Raw genomic sequence first — 19419 nt, forward strand, 5'->3', positions numbered from 1 at the left:
TGCTTAAGCTTTATAGCTTTAAGCTCCCTGCTTTTACTGTTAAACTCTGTTCCCCAGAAGAACAGTGAGGACTAAACAAGCACTAAGGCATGAAATTCAGTCAGATGAGCCCAGGCACTCGCTTCTCTTCAAGCCAAAGGCCCAAATACCTTTTCCTGACACCCCTAAAACTCCAACTGTCTCTATGTACAAGGAGAAAAAAGGCAAGAAAAAATCTTTTAAAGCAGTGTAAGCTGAGAACAGAAATACTGATACATTTTAATCAAAATTTCATACTTATTGTGAATTTTCACTGAAGGGGTGCAGTTAGGATTGTCTGAAGATGTTTTGTGTTTAGGTTTATATTTCAAATACTTTAGTTTTACTACACCTTGAATCAACTGACTTTGTAAAATACTGAGATGATATTTAATAAAATATTTCTGTCTCCAGTCATTGGTATGTATTCACTAACTCCATCCAGTTCACACATTCAATAAAAAACACACGCTTTGTCAAGCAAACCATTTTAAGGTTCTGTTTCTATGAAGGTAGCTTGTTAGCAGAAGAAAAGTCAATTTTTGATGTGCTGCTGGATGTTATAATCACTGCTAGTACACACAAATAAATAATTTAATATTTTTACTAGAGATTGTATTTGATGCTTTAGTAGGCGAGTGTTTACAACATAGTAGTTTAGAACTGATCTTCATCCCACTGCAACTTGGCTTATATAACACTTTAATACATGCCTTTTATTATAATATAATTAAATACCTTTTTCTCCAGAACCTCTGGCACTGAACCCAGGTCCTATTGAATGAAGCAACTACATAGAAGGCAGAGCTTTTCTTTCTGGATGCTATGCAAGTCCACGCTTCATTCATAACTCATTACTCTAAATCTGCTCCTCTGACATATTTTGCAATGTCCTTGTGGACTTGCCCTGGTGCTTTCCACTGGAGCATCCAAGTAGTTAGAAAACATTCATTCATCTCCTTGCACACCCCTGTGATGATGAGGGGTATTATCTCCAGTTTCTCCTTTCATTCTTTAGCAGTAAAAATGTCAAGATGGAAAATATCTATTAAATTTGCATACATTATTAGATACTTTGAGATCTGTGTTTAAGGGTGGCTTTTGTTTTTTATTTTCACTAGTTTGAAAAAAGAACTTTCCATCAGACTGGCTTTCATCCTTGTACGACTTGGCCTAACTTCTACTGGGATCCGTGTGGTGTCCCTGTGGCCACAAGACATGATTATTACTTTTTGTGGCTTTTCAGTTCAGAAGGACCAAAATGATAAGATGTTTTATGATAGGTAAAAATTTTATGTGTATAGTAGCACACTGAAGTGTTTCAGAGATGGTACAGAGCTGGAAGACTGCACTATGTAGAGGCAGCCAATTTCAGCATGGTACTCATTCACATTGCTTGACTGGAAACTTCAGGCAAACTATGCTGCAGACAGGTTTGTTAGAGGGGGAACTAGTTCGTTTGCTCCAAAAAGACCAAGGAAGTGAACCAGTACAAATGCAGTGTAAACAAGCAGGGAGCAGGACCTGAGAGCTAAGCCAGGAGGGAGCCATGCAGATGCATCACAGGATCAGAATGTAGCCCCCATGCATTTTCCACTGCAGGCACCTGTGTTCTGTGTCAGTTTGTAAACAGAAAACTCTCCAAAACTCTCTTCCCACTGAGATCCTGTGCTATACTTACTTCATAACAGAAAGTGTTCGGTGTCAGTGATTTTATTAGCATCATAAAGAAATTTTGCAGCAGGCAGGCTCCAGCTCTGTTGGGTGTCAGTCACAAACCAAAATCAGGACGCAGACACGCTCCCACCTGCAACCCGTATCTCATTCATTCTACCTCTTCCAACTTCTGCATCAAGTACAGTATGACTCTTAGATAAAACACTTCCTTTTATTACACAGTTCTGGTTCATGTCAACACAGGATCCATCCTGTGCTCTGAAGAAAAGGCTCCTCTGTACAAAACAGCATACAATCAAATTATCTTTAATAGCACCAAATTGACTGTACATGGGACAGAGAAAGAGGAGTATTGGGACCGTTTAAGCTTTTCTATCCTTGAAAAGTAGAACAGGAAATGGTATTGCTCTGGGGTGGAAAAAAAAAAAAATCTTTCAAATGTTCAGATATTCATACATTGTTTTCATGCAACTTACCTCATGAATGAGGGCTACCAACATTTGCTGGAAATTGCGTCCCCTGCTGGCCAGAAATCGATTAATAGGCTTTCCATCTTTGCCCATATGGACTGGAAGGTCATAACACGACAACATGCCAGCTTAAAGCGGGAAGTAAGGAGAAAAGAAAGGTCAATACTCAAGCTAATAGTTCAGAAGTCTTGCATAAGTCGGTGGAAAACCCAAAGCAAAGTAAAGTAAACTTAAGAAAGCCAACAATTTAAAAGCCTATGTAAGCATATGCAAGTGGCATAAGACATCATTGTTTCTTAAACTGATTTCACTCTCAAATTCATAGAAATCTTTAGGTCAAAGCATGTATACTTGTCTAACTTCAAGAAAGTGACAGCTTACCTGCAAGACCTGGTGTCATGCCTGGCTGCTTGTTTCTCTCATACATTTTCAGCAAGAAGTTTGGAACACCTGCCATCGTCTTCCCCTGGTCTGAGCGTGTGGTCCCTCCTCTCAAGGCAGAATGATACACACCACGGGGCATGTTGGTCATCTCCTGTTTCACAAGTGATGCTGCAAACTCCTCAAATGCTGGATGAAGTGCAAGAAAATGAGGAAAGAGGAAAGGGAATGTCAGAGCCTGATGACTGAGAGACCAAACAAACCCTGGAAAGCCCAAAACGACACCTGTGCTTCAGGGGAGATATGCTTAGATAAACCAGTAATGACACATTCAGATGAAAGCTCAAAGTCAAAAAATTGAGAACTTTTAGCAAGTCTCTCTGACTCCATACTTGCTGCCACTACAACTTCAAGAGGCTCTGAGTAAGTCATGTCAGATACAATGGCTGGGAAGAAAAATAGCCTTAACTATTCCATGAGCTGTTGATTGCATTCTTTGACTGCTACATCAACAACACTGGCACATGCTGACAGAATGACAACGAGAAATAAAACTTATGTTTACCAACTAGTGAAAAATATTGTCTCTAAAACCAGGTTGTTTTTAAAGAGACTTAAAAGAAGCACAATGCAAAGAGGATAGATGGAGAGAGTGTGTATACGCAACCAGGGGATACAGAGAGAGGAAAGTATTACCTTGATTTCTGTTACCATAGCAGTACAAATTGTTTATTAAGTTCTGTGCTCTCAAGCTATGCATTTTATAGTCTAACCAGGTTTAAAATTATACAGAATTAATATAAAGTTATTGTTCATTTGTGGAGTCAATCTGAAGCAGCTAACTGCAGGCACGTTAGAAAAAAGGGTCATGTTTCTGTATGTACCATGTATGTACATATATATGACTGCATGGTATTTGTTACCACCTCACAACTGAGAGCCAACATTGTACCAGCATCTTGCAAACCTGGTATGTTTAAAAGCCTGTTAGTGCTTTTGTTATACAACTGAGTTTTAAGGGGATTTATAACAATTGTTTCACACTAGGCTCGAAACTTTGGCATACAAAAAATTCCCAAATCACATGCAGTCCTGCTTTGACTAAGAACTAGAGGACAAAGGAGACAAAAGGGCACTCACTCATTCTTTCTGAGTCCATGAAATACCTATGGCAGCCTGGAATAAAATAGTTTTATACTGGAACTTCCTCACATTTCCTATTTTCAGCAAGTTCCCGTGAATTTCAGCAATTCTCTCTCCCGGTTCAACTTCATAGTGGAATAGCAATCTAAATCCGATAGGTTATTGTAGCATGGCAGAAAGGGCACCTACATCTGGGGATTTTTGTTTCTCCACCTGTAATGCCAATATTCTTCAAACAGAAACCCCAGAATGCAGTTAGCAATTTTCACTATAGTGATTCAGACAGAAACTATAGATCTTTGTCCCCAGTCCTCAACACTATATAGACTTCCAACAAAACTAAATTTATTGACATGAAAATACTATCCACCTACCTGCTCTAAACTTCCATAAGAGCTTTTTTGTTTAGGGTAGCTACAGCAATAGAGAAGAAATTCTCTGAAAGAGAACAGCTCTTTCTCTGCTGGTAACCATCCACATTGACAGAGACACGCTAACACAGGTAATATCACTGCTGTACTATTACTACACTGGCTAGTTATCCCAAAGGACTTAATACTTACAAGCCATTCAAAAGCAATTCTTCAGGCAAGAGAGACAACCGAAAGATCTAGGCTGCCAGATATAACTCAAACTAGAAAATCTGGATAAATTTAATGAAACACCTAAATGTGCGGCAAATACTAGAATATCATCTTTTAAAGCTTGGAATCAGTCTGAAGGAAAAAAAGAGGTAACTAACATCACAGGAACAAAATTCTTAGCATCCTTCCTGCAGAGATATACCTCTCAATAAAAATAATAATAATAAATAAATAGCTGTTGTCTGAAGTTTATAGTTTGTTATATGGGATTGTTTTTAATTCTCTGACTACCAGGTTTCAGACAAATCTCAGATATCCAGAATGAAAAACAATTAAAACAAAAAATTAGGCTGTTATACCACTTCTGATACCCTGTGGACTATAATGCTTTGATGCAATATGGAAACAGAAGTGACAATCAGTTTTAAAGGCGTTTGAGAGAAAATACTACCTAAAACTTCACTTTCCAATGCTTTACATAAGCAGACAGCTTTGGTAAATTAGAATTGCAGCATGTTCCAATCAACTGCCATAGAAAGTCTACTTTTACTTTGTTTCCTAATTTTAACTCAGCTCTATTGCAGAAATAGGCCCTATAGATTTGTTTGCAAGCTTAGACATTTTCCTCCCACAATTCAATACTAATGCCAGCACCAAGTCCACCTTCTGGTTGGAACCTTTTAACTGCAGCTGCCATAGCATTAAGTGTTTAACTCTTCAGGAAGAAGCATGCAGAGGCTGAAAAAAACTAAAGATTTTCCTCCTCCTGCAAGGATTAAAGAAGAGGGGGAGGGGGGGAAGAAAAGCAGCAATTCAGAGTTTAAGGAATCAGCAAAGAAAAGCAAGAAGAAGAGAGATCTCACAAGCAGAAAGCTAAACTTCCTTGAAAAGTTTCAGTTGATTTGGTGTGCACTAACAAGGACTTTGGGGGAAACTCTGAGAAACAGAAACTGTCATCTTAAAAAGCATCTTGGTCCTTCTCCTTCTAAGCAGTAAGGAAGTAGTGAATTAAGCTCAATGTGTAACAGCAGGATTCCAGCAGATGAGATGGCACAGATTCAGCTCCAATAGAACAGAGACTTTGTGGCTCTTGGCCTATCTTGGACATAGTCTCATGAACCCAGTTTCATACTCTTTCAGTGGAGCAATTAACTCACAACAACCATCCCTGCGGGTCACTAAAGTTTCTGCTCAACTGTTCTGTATTCTCTGTTAACTAACAGTGTTAGAAGATGACGATTCCTCTGAGGGAGAATCTATTCAGTGAATGTTTGGGTTGGAAAAGCTATTTGCATATATGTTTTTATACCAGTCTGTGGTAGCTGCATCTTTTTATTCAGTCTGTTCTCTCTGAAGTCCATTTTGGTTTCCCATCTTCCTGGTAAGTTGCCTATCTCAGCATTCGTTAACATAGCTCGAGTTTTCTGCCCAGATACATCATCACTCTTTTTCATTGAAGTAGGTTATGTCAGTCTTCCCCACAAAGCTTCCAGAACTTACTAGTTAGCGCCTACACCTCTCCAGGTAAGGTTGCACATGCTCCAGACTCCAATGCATGGAGTATTTAATGAATGGATCTTTCTAGGAGCCCCCACTGGGAGAAAATACTACAAAATACTACTAATATGTCAATAGTAGTGTCATAATGTTTACAGGTTCACACGTCAAGATCCCAGGTATTCTACAAAGAGCGAAATAACAATGCCTGTGTCTAGGCACTAATGTCACAATCTTGTAACTGGAAGTGAAACATAGCATTAATGAGACTAGTCAAGTGAACATTAAAAATCCCAAATACTAAAGGCGGATTCAACTGCATAAGTATCAAAAGTGCATCAACCAGACACCATCTCTTGAGGCATACTTCAGTATCAATATGCATCACTAAAATTAAGCATTAAGCATAGCACTAATATCTGTATTGATTAAGTAGATTTTGCATAGCATTGTTTTAATTCTATTAATACTCTGTTTATAAAACAGTATGGCTTTGGGTGTGGTTTTTTTTTCTTTAGTCTACCCTGTGCTAAAATACAGAGCTGCCTTTAAAAACATCTGTTCAGTGTTCCCTTTTGAAGTTGCACTGTGATGAAACAATGGACACGAAGTAAATGATAAGCAACTGGCTTTTCCTATGGGACAGATAAGGATTTTTAAGTTATGTTACATGCATTTTTTCCACCATCAGGACCCCTGACCTACTGTCTTCCTAAAAATGGGTTGGGGGTTTTGTTTTCCTCTGAACTTCTCCTTTACATTTTTTCCTGCGATTTGGTAAGATATTTTCCCGGGGTGGGAGGGGAAGGCTACACTTTAACATGACACTCCATTATAAGAAAGCCATATGTCTGTACAGTCACTGTGATTATAAATCTGCAAAGTAACATCAAATACTGAATATATTATACCTCCTAAAACAGAAGCTGGCGTTAGAGACAACAGCTTGATATATGAAGAACCCGGAACAAAAAGATCTGCCTCCTTCTCCTCTTCTTCATCTTCATTCATGTCTACCTCCTCCAGTGAGTCAACTTCTGGTCGTGCCTGAAAGATTAAAAAAAAGGAAATATCAGCACAAAAATTCCAAATTCTCATTACCTTTCACAATTCCAAGTGTCAACCAAGTGTCAAAAATACCAACTAAATATGAAAAATTCCCCATTTCGTTAATTTCACTTCATTTCATTAAGTTGAAGCTGAAAGAATAAAAGCTTTTCTTCTACCTGAATGAAAGGCAAAACTATTGATAAAAAACACATAGGTATGTAAATCCATACCTGTAATAGTAAAATTAATCTTGACACTTATAGACTGAACTAATATTACTAAAACTTCATTTTCACTCTGACTCTTCTTCAATTAGAGTAAAACAGTGTTTTATATTGGCACTTTAATATACGCAGACTATTTCTGCTATACGTTATTTTTCCATACTAGTTTTCAGAATGTGAAAAACTGCAACATATTTACAACCCTTTCAATGAAAACATATTTACTCATTTTCTAACAAGTGTAAAGTAACAGTATTGTTCGAAAAGCAGATTCGTGCCCGGCGTGCAAGTAACCAATTCCACACGCTCAGGAGAGATATTGTTTTATTCAGGCCTGGGTGCTCGGTGGACTTGCCACAAATCAAGCACACCTGGTCTAGTCACCTTTCTGTTTATATCCATGCTTCTCATACATATTTTAAATTCCTCTTTTACATATTCATTACATTTCCGAGAACTAATTATAATATTACATCATCTTAAACACATGCGCACTAAAGCCTTTAGGGTCTCCTTGGGGGTCTCGGGTGGTCTCTGGTGGTCGGCAGGGTAGTGAACTCTTCATGAACTTATTTCCTCTTTACCTTATAGGGTCGCAATTTGTCCCTGAGCCATGCTTGGGCCACGTTTGTTTATAGTTTCCATAGCTAAAATTAATTATCACTACCTCTAAAACACACAGTTTGTAATTAATTACTACTCCACACAATTACAAACACACACCTGTTAGTTATCTAACTTCTAAGCAGCAAATCTTCATTGTTTAAAATTACAGAAGCAAGCAATATAGAATCCACAACAAACTAAACTATCTATCACCATAGTGTTCTTAAATTAAAACATATACATCTTGATCTCCTCCAATCAAACACCCACTCACTAGCTTCATCATTCTGGTTTCTTATTAACTGGTCTTTTAACCCAGTTCTAGGTGAAGGCTATACACAAAATGATAGCACTTTGAAAATTAATGTTGATTAAAATTAACACTAACAACAGCACCAATAATACAGTTATATACTACTGTGAAAGATTCAGTATTGCAGCAGTGTTTAGAGATTTCCCTCATTCTATCTTCTGCTGCTCTTCTATGCAAAACACATTTTTAATTTGTAAGATTTATGCTGAACTCTTCTCATCGATTTATATAAAGCAAGTACGTTTTTTAATTTTAAAGTTGCTTATTCCGACCTTTTCATAAAGGCCAGTTACAAATGGAGCCAATCTTGTAATAATGCAGTAAATAAAAACTTAGAGAAGTATTTACCAGGCCATAAAGTACCAATCACTACTGATTATTGCCTAGTCTCTCTTACAAAGTTATTGTAAAAAAAAAAGTCACATAGATGACCTTATACGTTCATCTCCTTGAACTCTTTTATTTTGTAAGGTTATTGAGTCAACTGATCAGACTAAAGTTTCAGAGTTTAACAGCCCTCTACATACTTAAAAAACTTTCCAATAAGTACCTCAATTTCTTTCTGGCTGCCTTTATTAACAAAAAAGCAAAATGTTATGCTGTAAAAGTTCAGAACAGAAACACAGGAAAAGTTTTCAGATTAATTCCAGAAATAGCACCTACTTTTCAAACTGACTTGCCCATTTCAGGAACAAAAGCACTAAGCATGAGTGTGACTGCAATGGATGAAGCGGTAATCACAAAAGCTGTTTAATGTCAAGACTCAACTGCAAGCACCAACAGAAGAGCATAAAATGCAAACCAGGTACCCCCAAAAATAACCTGCTGATTTAACTAATGAAAGCAGAAAAACTACCTTCTGACTGCTTAGACCTCGCTCAGCCTCCATTTGTGCCTTTCCTCTCCCATAAGTCTTAGTTACGCTAATCATACATAATATCATCCCATTTCACCAGCAGGAGCTCATATTCATTCTATGAGGCTCTGATGGTTGTCTGGTAGAGATGGCACAAGGCCTTTGTTTCCCTCCCATAGGATACAACCTATGTCAGATGGAAGTGTCAGATGTCCTTACTATTAAACATACAACACTGCTACCTGTTCAGGAAGATGAAGAATTGTATGTTCTTCAGAGCCAAATGACGAGAGTGATTTATAGGCCGAAATGGCTACAACAGCATCCTAGAAAATTAACAGGAAGAAAAAGAAAATCACAAGCACAGCATACGGTATTGCTACCTACTGGAAATCAATTATCTAGGCTTGATAGCAAACATTCTGATTGCTACACTCCATTACTGCTGTGAGGGTAGGTTATGTAGAAATATCCAAGCTGTATTTAAACTAAAATACTTTGGTTCCACCAGCCCCATGGAGATGATGGTCCAACATTCCCACTGCGTTACAATACCCTAAGAAAGAATTGAGTTAGTTGTCACAGCTGCACCTTTGCCAAGAATGCTTCACCACATCAAGGCTGAAGCCTACCAGAGGAGTCATACTACTTTGCATTACAATTCTCCTTGGGAGTGGCAGATGTTAAGACCATCAGTTACCACCTTTCATGTGCATTACATTGCTTCAAAAACAGTGTTAAATGGTCACTGACAAGAAGAAAAACCTATTAGAAAATGAGATTGCTGACACTGATAACCTTGTCTTGAGAGAAAGCTATAAAACTTAATATTTAGTTGCTGACACCAGGAATTAACTTTTTCAATTGTATCACCTACCTTGTTTTGTGTGTTGTTCCAAAGGAAGGTGATAACTTGAGCTTTGAATTTCTATAAAGGCGAACAAAACAGGCATTCAGATTTTCTTTAACCAAATAAGCAGTTGAAATAGAGGCAGTTACCTGAAACAAACTGCTGCCACATGCAGTAAGCTAGCAAAGTGGAAGGGGTGCAGGTTTGAACTGTAGAGGCATTCACATGTCCTCACATTCTGGCAGAGGGAAACCTCTGATCAACCTTGCACTGGCATTTCTCACCTATCTCCCAGGACTCACTAATGCAAGATAATGATCTCCTTCTATGAGCAGGTGACCCGCCTCGTGGATGAGGGAAAGGCTGTGGATGTGGCCTACCTGGACTTCAGTAAAGCCTTTGACACCGTCTGCCACAGCATTCTCCTAGAGAAGCTGGCGACTCACGGCCTAGACAGGTGCACTCTTCGCTGGGTAAAAAACTGGCTGGACGGCCGAGCCCAGAGAGTTGTGGTGAACGGAGTTAAATCCAGTTGGCGACCAGTCATGAGCGGTGTTCCCCAGGGCTCAGTTTTGGGGCCAGTCTTGTTCAATATCTTTATCAATGGTCTAGATGAGGGGATTGAGTGCTCCCTCAGTAAGTTTGCAGATGACACTAAGTTGGGTGGAAGTGTTGATCTGCTGGAGGGTAGGAAGGCTCTGCAGAGGGACCTGGACAGGCTGGATCGATGGGCTGAGGCCAACTGTATGAGGTTCAACAAGGCCGAGTGCCGGGTCCTGCACTTGGGTCACAACAACCCCAGGCAATGCTACAGGCTTGGGGAAGAGTGGCTGGAAAGCTGCCCGGAGGAAAAGGATCTGGGGGTGCTTGTTGACAGCCGACTGAACATGAGCCGGCAGTGTGCCCAGGTGGCCAAGAAGGCCAATGGCATCCTGGCCTGTATCAGAAATAGTGTGGCCAGCAGGAGTAGGGAGGTGATCGTGCCCCTGTACTCGGCACTGGTGAGGCCGCACCTCGAATACTGTGTTCAGTTTTGGGCCCCTCACTACAAGAAGGACATGGAGGTGCTGGAGCGTGTCCAGAGGAGGGCAACGAAGCTGGTGAAGGGCCTGGAGCACAAGTCTTAGGAGGAGCGGCTGAGGGAACTGGGGTTGTTTAGCCTGGAGAAGAGGAGGCTGAGGGGAGACCTTATCGCTCTCTACAACTACCTGGAAGGAGGTTGTAGCGAGGTGTGGGTTGGTCTCTTCTCCCAAGTAACCAGCGATAGGACAAGAGGAAATGGCCTCAAGTTGTGCCAAGGGAGGTTTAGACTGGACATTAGGAAAAATTTCTTTACTGAAAGAGTGGTCAGGCCTTGGAACAGGCTGCCCAGGGAAGTGGTTGAGTCACCATCCCTGGAAGTATTTAAAAGACACGTAGATGAGGCGCTTTGGGACATGGTGTAGTGGGTATGGTGTGTTGGGTTGACGGTTGGACTCGATGATCTTAGAGGTCTTTTCCAACCTTAATGATTCTATGATTCTACGATTCTATGTGAAGCTGTATGGAAATGTGCATTATGATTAACCTGAATTAGGCAGTGGGTGCAATTTAGAGATATTATAACCAAGCAGGTACATTTAAAACCCATTTACAAAGACATACTAAAAGAAGAGACTCACCTTAGTCCATGAGTACATACCTCATATTCATTTGTATTCACTGTTAATGAGGGAACCAGGGCAAACAATTCATTCAGTGCTTTCAAAATGAGGGGTCTTGTATCACAGCTCAGCTTTGGTGACAGAGCATTCCATGTAGAACAGATGCAAACAACCTAGATGGAAAGTGGGAGGCACCATTACTAACAGCAATCCCAACTTGACTTAAACAACACTTCCTTCCAGCGCTTGCCTTCTTTCTTCCTACTGGGGAACAGGAATTAATATAGGGTTCATAAAAAGAAAAAGCAAGTATGTTAAAAATTCACTTCTATTAACAGTGTCACAGTATATTAATTGACACCATGCAATAATACTGCACAACTCTTCACCAGATAAAGCAGCTACCAGTAGGCATAAATAGGACACTGTTAGCAATACACATAAAGCTGCAGATGTATCTTCATATAACACTACTGCTCTACTTCACTTGTTCAAATTAGCATACGCTGCCTCTGGGAGTTCAACAGGATGAAAGCAGAGGAAGCTACAGAGGAAGCTATGTTCCTTGGGAGCCCTCCAAAACAAAATGCCCTTAATCTTTAAACACAATCAAATCCAACCAAATTTGCAGAACAAAAGAAAAATGTAAAACTGCAGGAATCCAGAAATCGTTGGGAAAATGTCAAACTAAAATAAACACTAATACCATGACTTCATTAGCCCTATACTAAGCAGGTCAGTTCTTACAATTTACAGTGAGAGAAATCACTTCAACGAACCAGAACCATAAAAAAAATAATTCTGTCAGGAAACCACAGATGATAGTAACATCATGCTTCCAATTGTTAACTTTCAAACCAGTTTCACAGTTTTTGTAAATCATAGAATGTATTTTTATTCTGTTAATAATGAATTTGGAGTCTTGTCATTTGCTTTCCAAGTCCTTAGAACATAGTAACTTCAGCCTCTTAAAACTGCCTTTGCAGTTATACTAGCAACCAGAAAGTTACTGTGCATTAAATAGAAGCTGAAATCACTTTAGACACACTTCTGCAATCCCAGTGATTAGGTCCTCAAGAGAGAAGGGGGCGGGGGGGGGGGGGGGGGGGTGGGAAGAAAAAGCAACCACAACAGAATATTGGCAATGGCAGGTAAAAAGAGAAGTATCTGCAGGCTTCCATGCTACAAAGAACCCAGCATAAACTGGAAAAATAATGCTTTTTCTTTTTTTTTTCAACTCAGGAGGACAATATTTGGTAGTTGACCTGATTTTGCAGTGTAAATTGTTCCCTTCCTACTGAAAGAGAAATGAGGTGAGGATAATGGAAATAGGGGTATTAGCTGTGAATGGATTTGGAGTTGAAGACGAGTGTTTCATTGGATTCCCTTCCCCTTCCAAAAGGACCAGAGTGATGCTTACTTCTTGAACACTTATCAGGTTGAAAGGTGAGAAAGGCCATTTGCTTTGACTGTGTAAGTCATCACAAATTTCTAAAAGCTTCTGGATTGGTGTGAGGAACAGTCTGAAGAATTTCCAGTGTGTATAAAATTATTCAAATCACTTTCATACTTGAAGAACCACCTATAGAGTAGGCCATACCTCAGCTTGAAATATTCCTGTGTGCTGCTGTTATTCTTCATAAAATACTGTGGTGAACATGAGCAGTAGACAGAAAAGATTTCTTTAGCGTCCCTAAGTAGAAGTATTCACGTTTGTGAGTAGACTTTTTTGTGTGTGAGTGCTCTGAATAAAGCAGGTTTTGTTGTCATCTGAAGCTTGGAAATAAAGCTGAGCATCAGGAACTTCTGGGTCTAGTGGAACAGTGCCATTTTTTTTCATTTGGAGGTTACTGCTTGCAGCTTTCAAAAAAATTGGTCTGTACTTACCCTATTCTAGCCAACTATGACTCACAGACATTACATTGAATAAAAACAAGAACCAAGTGCATTATAAAACATATTTACTGCAAAATCAGCTCAAACTACCAATGTAACTCATCTACCCGTTTGATAGCTAAATAAGCACCTTCGCATTCCTCCATATACTCTTAGATGAGAGTTTGTCTTAAAAATTCACAGTTATTTCACTATTTGCTTACTGATTCCTCTTTGCCATAAGACCTAAAGTAACGGGAACTATTAGATTGATGATGCACAAGATCTGTTCATCATGCAAGTCATCTTTTTTGTGTGCTTACCTGTTTGTATTCAGCTTCTAAAGCTCAGATTGAACCCTAAGATCTCCAGTGAAAAGATCAGGTTTTGTTCTGCCGGTAGGGCACAGTGATTTCAAAAGCTGATTTCACCAGCTGCTGCAGTGATTCTTTGCTGAGCAAAATAGGGATATGGCACGTGCCTGTTGCATATCCACTCCTTCCAGTGTAAGGCCTATCAATCCCTTTTTTGTTTTTTCTTCAACCATTCATCTATGCTCTTTATTAGGTATATAAAAATAATGTCAACATTTACCTCTAGGACTAATGCACATTTGAGATAAAAAAGGAGCAGTCTATATATCAATGAGTCTGCGCTTCAGGCAGTCCACACACTCAGGAATGATCGCTGTATCAGGTCACATTCAGAACATTTGGGGTTAGGTGGTTAGAATGTTTCTAAGGGTTTGAAATGATGCTGCTGACACCAGTGATGTCTTCTGTGTTCATCCTACCTTTTATAACGCTGAAAGACTACTAGGCCATAACTGTTTTCTAGCTATTCACCACAACTTAATCAACTTTGTATAGTGAAGAAAATAACGACTACACATTTACACTATTATTCTAACTACAGCACAGCAGTGAGACATAATTGTTCCTACGTAGCCCTTCCTGGATAAAAATAAGCCTCACCTGGCTTATTTTCACCTTTGAAGATCTGCATGACAGCTAAACCAGCAGTCAGTACAACATTTTGCATTTCTAGGCACTGAAAAACACCTCTAAGATGCTCAGTCAGTGGTACAGTTCTAGCTGAAGAATTATACAAAAGTCACAAAAAGAAGTAGTTGAGTTCCACAGGAAGCTTGCCTAGATAGTATTATTGGTACTAAAACTTTCTCATTTTTCCTCGTGAGATTTCCAGTTACCCATGCTCTCTCTCTGTAAGGAGCCATGTATTCTAGTGTCCTGGTTTTAGATAGATAATTTCCTTCCTGGTAGCTGGTTTAGTGTTACGTTTTGGATTTAGTATGAGAATAATGTTGATAACACACACTGATGTTTTAGTTGCTAAGTAGTGCTTACACTAAGTCAAGGACTTTTCAGCTTCTCAGCTCTACCCACTGAGAAGGCTGGAGATGCACAAGAATCTGGGAGGGGGCACAGCCAGGACAGCTGACCCAAACTGGCCAAAGGGATATTCCATACCATATGATGTCATGCTCAGGGGAAAGCTGGGGGGGCTGCTGCTTGGGGGCAGGCTGGGCATTGGTCGGTTGGTGGTGAGCAATTGCTTTTCATTTGCATCATTTGTCTTTCTTGGGTTTTATTTCTCTCTTTTTGTTATTTTCCTTTTCATTACGATTTTTTAATTATTATTATTATTATTATTATTATTATTATTCCATTATTAAAATGTTCTTATCTCAACAGAAGTGTTCTCACTTTTACTCTTCCGATTCTCTCCCCCACCTGACTGAGGGGGGAGAGGGAGGGAAGTGAGCAGCTGGGGTTAAACCACAACATCTAGTGAAAACTTAAATAATTTTCCTGCAGCATTTGGCCAAACCTCACATTGCTCCCTGTGGAGAATTTCACTTTTCACATTTTGCCACCATACCTAAAATAATTCTGTCTGGAATTTATCTGTTGCTACCATTTGTCTTTCAGATTTCAGACTCCACTGTAATAAAAATGATGCAAAACAGGAAGAGCCACAAAGCAAAAGCCTGACCCAATAAACAAAAACTAGCCCACCCACCCCAAACCACAGCAACAAAACAAAGAAAGAAAAATACCAAACCCATAACAATGCAGGGTTAGAACCAAAGTCTAGACCAAAAAAAGAAAAAATAGCTATGGCAGAGCAAGGTATATATACTCAGCCTTTTAAAGGGGAAAACATACCAGAACTGCAAATCAAAACTCTTCTCTAAACAATCTGAGCAAATGCCATGAAAATTTCTTCCAGGTCTATGAAATTACACCAAAGCAACAGAAGACTCAGTCAAAGAGAAATACAAATCCATCTATGTAATGAAATCAAATGAAGGGATGTTTGTGTCCACAAACGCATTAAGAAAGGCAGTTTTAGAGTTACTCTGCACCGAAAAAACCAGTATGCTTGGTATCCCTGAATTCAGGTAATTGCCAAATTAAGCAGTCACTTCAGTGAGTGCGAAACACATTTTAGAGTGCAGTTTAAAAAACTGAAGATGCCTTTTGAGTTGAATCCATTTCAGGAATAGCAAACCCATGAGTACATTTCTATGGTAACAACCATTGATGGCTAGAAATGCCTAATTTGATAACATTCCAAGTGAAAATTACACTTCTCTTTCCCATCTTTCAAAACACAGTTTGCAAGAATAAGAAAATACCTCTTCCAGTATTCAGAAAGACAAACATATCTATTAGCACTGTAAATTCTTACTAAACTAAACTATCTAAAAATTTCAACTTTGCAATAAGGTAGTTGTCTAGAAACAGAAAACACACCTTGTATTAATATGCGGAGAAACAAATAAAGTTGCGTATTCATGGGGTCTCATTTGATATTGTCGTTTAGGAAGACTACAAAATTATTAGCTAGCCAAGAACATTTCATTTCATTCTTTCCTATAGTATCACACCCATTCTCCAATTTCAGCTAACAGGGGAAAAAAGGCCATAAAAAATAGGCAGCAATCTAACAGAAGTTTCAAATTTAGCAGATATCCATACTACGCCTAAGCAACGGCAAATTGCACTCTGTGAAAATTGTTTGGAACAACTAGACATATTAGCATTTTCAGTGTTAAACCCCACGGCAGATGGAGCTAAGTGAAATCTGCAGGAACAACATATATCAAACGTCTTTTATCAGCCACATTGAAACAACATATTGGTTTTGGACCACGTATATTTAGTATGACAAAAACACTGGCCCTCCATTAAGTCACAGATAAACAATAATAGTATTACAACAATCATGTGATATCTTTACAGTATTCCACTGAGGATTGTTTCCGACACATATTCCTGTATATGTAAGTATCATACGCACTAAGGGCAGTATTACTGCCATACAGGATCTAGTACTTAGCAGACTATAGTGAATAAATAATATTTCAGTCAGCACCAAAATACTTTCACTATAAAATCAATTTTAACCATTTTTTTCCTTTCACAAACAGAAAGAATTTATTTTCTTTACTGTATGTATAAAACATTCATACTAATGGCAGAGATTATATTGACATAATACTGATTTGAAATCTATTGATATATGTCTATCTTCAGAAGTGGAAGTCCAGCAAAATTCAATTTATCTACTGGCTAAAAGAAACAGCCTCTGTTTCCAAATGCTAAACATTTTATTGAAGAGTATAGACATCATTTACTTGCAGAAAGATGCATTCTTCAGTACAGCAATATACACGTGCCAGCATATGCAACTTTTAACCATTCTGTTTTTGTAATCAATGACTTGCCAGACTGTTTTAATCTCTATGTTCTTGGGGTTTTTTTTTCATTCTGGGTTTGTTCGAAGGGACATACCATTGTCATCTTGAGACATTAACCACCATATAACTTACAAGCTCTCAGTGCTTCTGGTACAGCACATTTTGTTTTACGTTTGTGTTTTCTTGTTATTGTGATAAACTGTGAACTGTTTTGTTCATCAAACTTTGTGTCAGATGCAATTAAGTCCTGTGATATGTGTTAGCAAGAAAGTTAATTAAACCGCAGAGTGACATAATATCCTTTGAGCTGGCTGCAATCTATCTTGAATCTTGCATAACCATGTTTGCTAAAGTTCGCTAAAGTTTTCTTAGAGCATTAAAGTTTGGATGGTAATGCTAAGAATAAAGGAGCTGTGTAGTAAGATGGAACGGCGTGATAAGAAATCGTTGCTTAACACCTTGAATACCCCTGGCCACAAGAAAGAACATCCCTGGACATGTCTGGAAACAAGACAGAACCTGCCTGGCAACAAGACAGAACCTGCCAACAAGACAGGACCCGAGGTGGAGGGGGGCGGAGTAGATTGCAATTGGAAGATTTGAAAGAAAACGCGAGTGAAACGGATTATGGTTGGAGAAACTGACAACCGACAAGGAGACGAAAAGTATAAAGAGAGGACTGAAAGACTGTTAAGCTGCCGGCCGTTGGTGGAGCAGGAGACTCCCCGGCCGCCCAGCGCTGTTTTGCTTACTTGTCGTTTGCTTTAATAAATCAAAAAAATTCTAATTGACTAGTCTCTGTCACTCAATTGGACAGGTAAATTATAACAATTTTGGTGCCGTGACTCGGATAAAGGCAATCTGGCCTGAGGTCCTTGGCAGGGGAGGCGCCCCGTTGAATAAGTGGCCCTTGTCAGGGTGCCTCTATGCCAAATCCTTTACCGACGAACCTCAAATTTGACAGTAAGCAAATAAAACCCGTAACCCCATAATATTTGTGCACGAAGCCCGAACGAAGACGCAGGATGCGTGAGTATAGGCCGGTTAACCATTCGGTTGGGTATCCTGAAGCGTGCTTGTGTGAGACGTCCACCGGACTCAGTAGTCCACCGGGCGAAGTGAGTGCGGACCCTCAGTAGTGCGGTTCCCAAACCCTGCGAGGGGCTGGGCCACGAACCAGGGGAAGTGAGTGTGTGAGTGAAAGAAGGCGCTTCGGAAGATGGGACAGAGGAAAAGCAAGCCCTCTGATCCAATGGGTGGTTCTGAGGTTCAGATTAGGCTCCCACAGACACCACCGGATAGTCTGTTAGGCTTAATGATTAAAAATTGGGATGATTACCCCTCTAGGCGGGGTAAGGATAAAGTAAAAATGATTCACTATTGCATGGAAGTTTGGGGTGGTAAACAAATTAAAGGGGACCATCTATATTGGCCTGTATTTGAGTCCTTTGAAGATTGGATTTGCCAGGCCCTAAACATCTATGTACACTCCAAGGAACCTTTTAGTTTGGAAGAAAGTGAATATGCCCATTTATGGATTAGGTCAGAGACCAGAGTGAATCTATATCCTTTAAATAAAAAGAAGGAAGGGGATAGGAGAAAGAAACCGAGGGACGAGGAAGGGGTTCCTACCTCGCCTCCCCCTTATATTCCACCACCCTCTCCTCCGCAGCCTTCGGCACCCCCCCCATCCGTGACGCGAGGGTACGAAAATGACTCAGTTCCAAGTTCCCCTGAGGAAAATAGGGTAGTAACCCATAGCCAAACTAGACGGAGAAAGGAGCAGGCAGAGTTATACCCCCTTAGAGAAATTGCGATGGGGGGACCTCCACGTGGCGTGGGGTATGTATCCGTCCCACTTAACTCAGGGGATGTGAGAGAATTTAAAAAAGAAATGGGGAGTTTGTTGGAAGACCCCCTAGGAGTCTCGGAAAAATCAGACCAGTTCCTAGGTCGTAATATATATACCTGGGATGAGCTACAAGCGATTGTGAATATTTTATTTACGTCTGAAGAGAGAGACATGATCAGACGAGCTGGATGAGGATATGGGACCATCAACATCAAGAAGGTCCGGCAGCAGATATAAAGTGGCCAACCCAAAAACCTAATTGGAATAATCAGAACAAAGTTGATAGAGGCCACATGTCCGATTTACGGATAATAATTATACAGGGAATTAAAGAAGCTGTTCCTCGAGGACAGAACATTAACAAAGCATTTAATGAACAACAAAAGAAAGATGAAACCCCTACAGAATGGTTAGAAAGATTAAGGAAGAGTTTACAATTGTACTCCGGGTTAGATCCAACCACTGATTTAGGGCAAGCGTTACTAAAAACTCAGTTTGTGGCTAAATCATGGATCGGTATCCGGAAGGGGAGGGGGGGGAAGAAAAAAAAAAAAAGCTAATGAACTGGATTGAAACTAACACTATATTCTGCCCTAGGAAGGACTGTATTTGTTATCCTTTTGTTTGTATAAAATGCAATTTATGTAAAGAGA

The 19419-nt window shown here is 39.6% G+C and overlaps 1 protein-coding gene across 9 annotated transcripts in view; it reads right to left on the reverse strand.

Annotated features, from left to right (window-relative positions):
• Positions 1-19419, reverse strand: part of FOCAD (focadhesin) — a 129205-nt gene that overhangs the window by 44220 nt on the left and 65566 nt on the right. For all 9 annotated transcript variants that reach the window (XM_075137868.1, XM_075137869.1, XM_075137874.1 and 6 more), the window contains 6 exons: positions 11351-11485; positions 9697-9747; positions 9062-9145; positions 6682-6817; positions 2547-2735; positions 2172-2293 (listed from right to left, as the gene is read on the reverse strand). In XM_075137868.1, the coding sequence (XP_074993969.1) occupies positions 2172-2293; positions 2547-2735; positions 6682-6817; positions 9062-9145; positions 9697-9747; positions 11351-11485 (717 nt within the window). The remainder of the gene's footprint in view (positions 1-2171; positions 2294-2546; positions 2736-6681; positions 6818-9061; positions 9146-9696; positions 9748-11350; positions 11486-19419) is intronic.

Source organism: Calonectris borealis, chromosome Z (genome assembly GCF_964195595.1).
Source record: "Calonectris borealis chromosome Z, bCalBor7.hap1.2, whole genome shotgun sequence".
Taxonomy (NCBI): domain Eukaryota; kingdom Metazoa; phylum Chordata; class Aves; order Procellariiformes; family Procellariidae; genus Calonectris; species Calonectris borealis.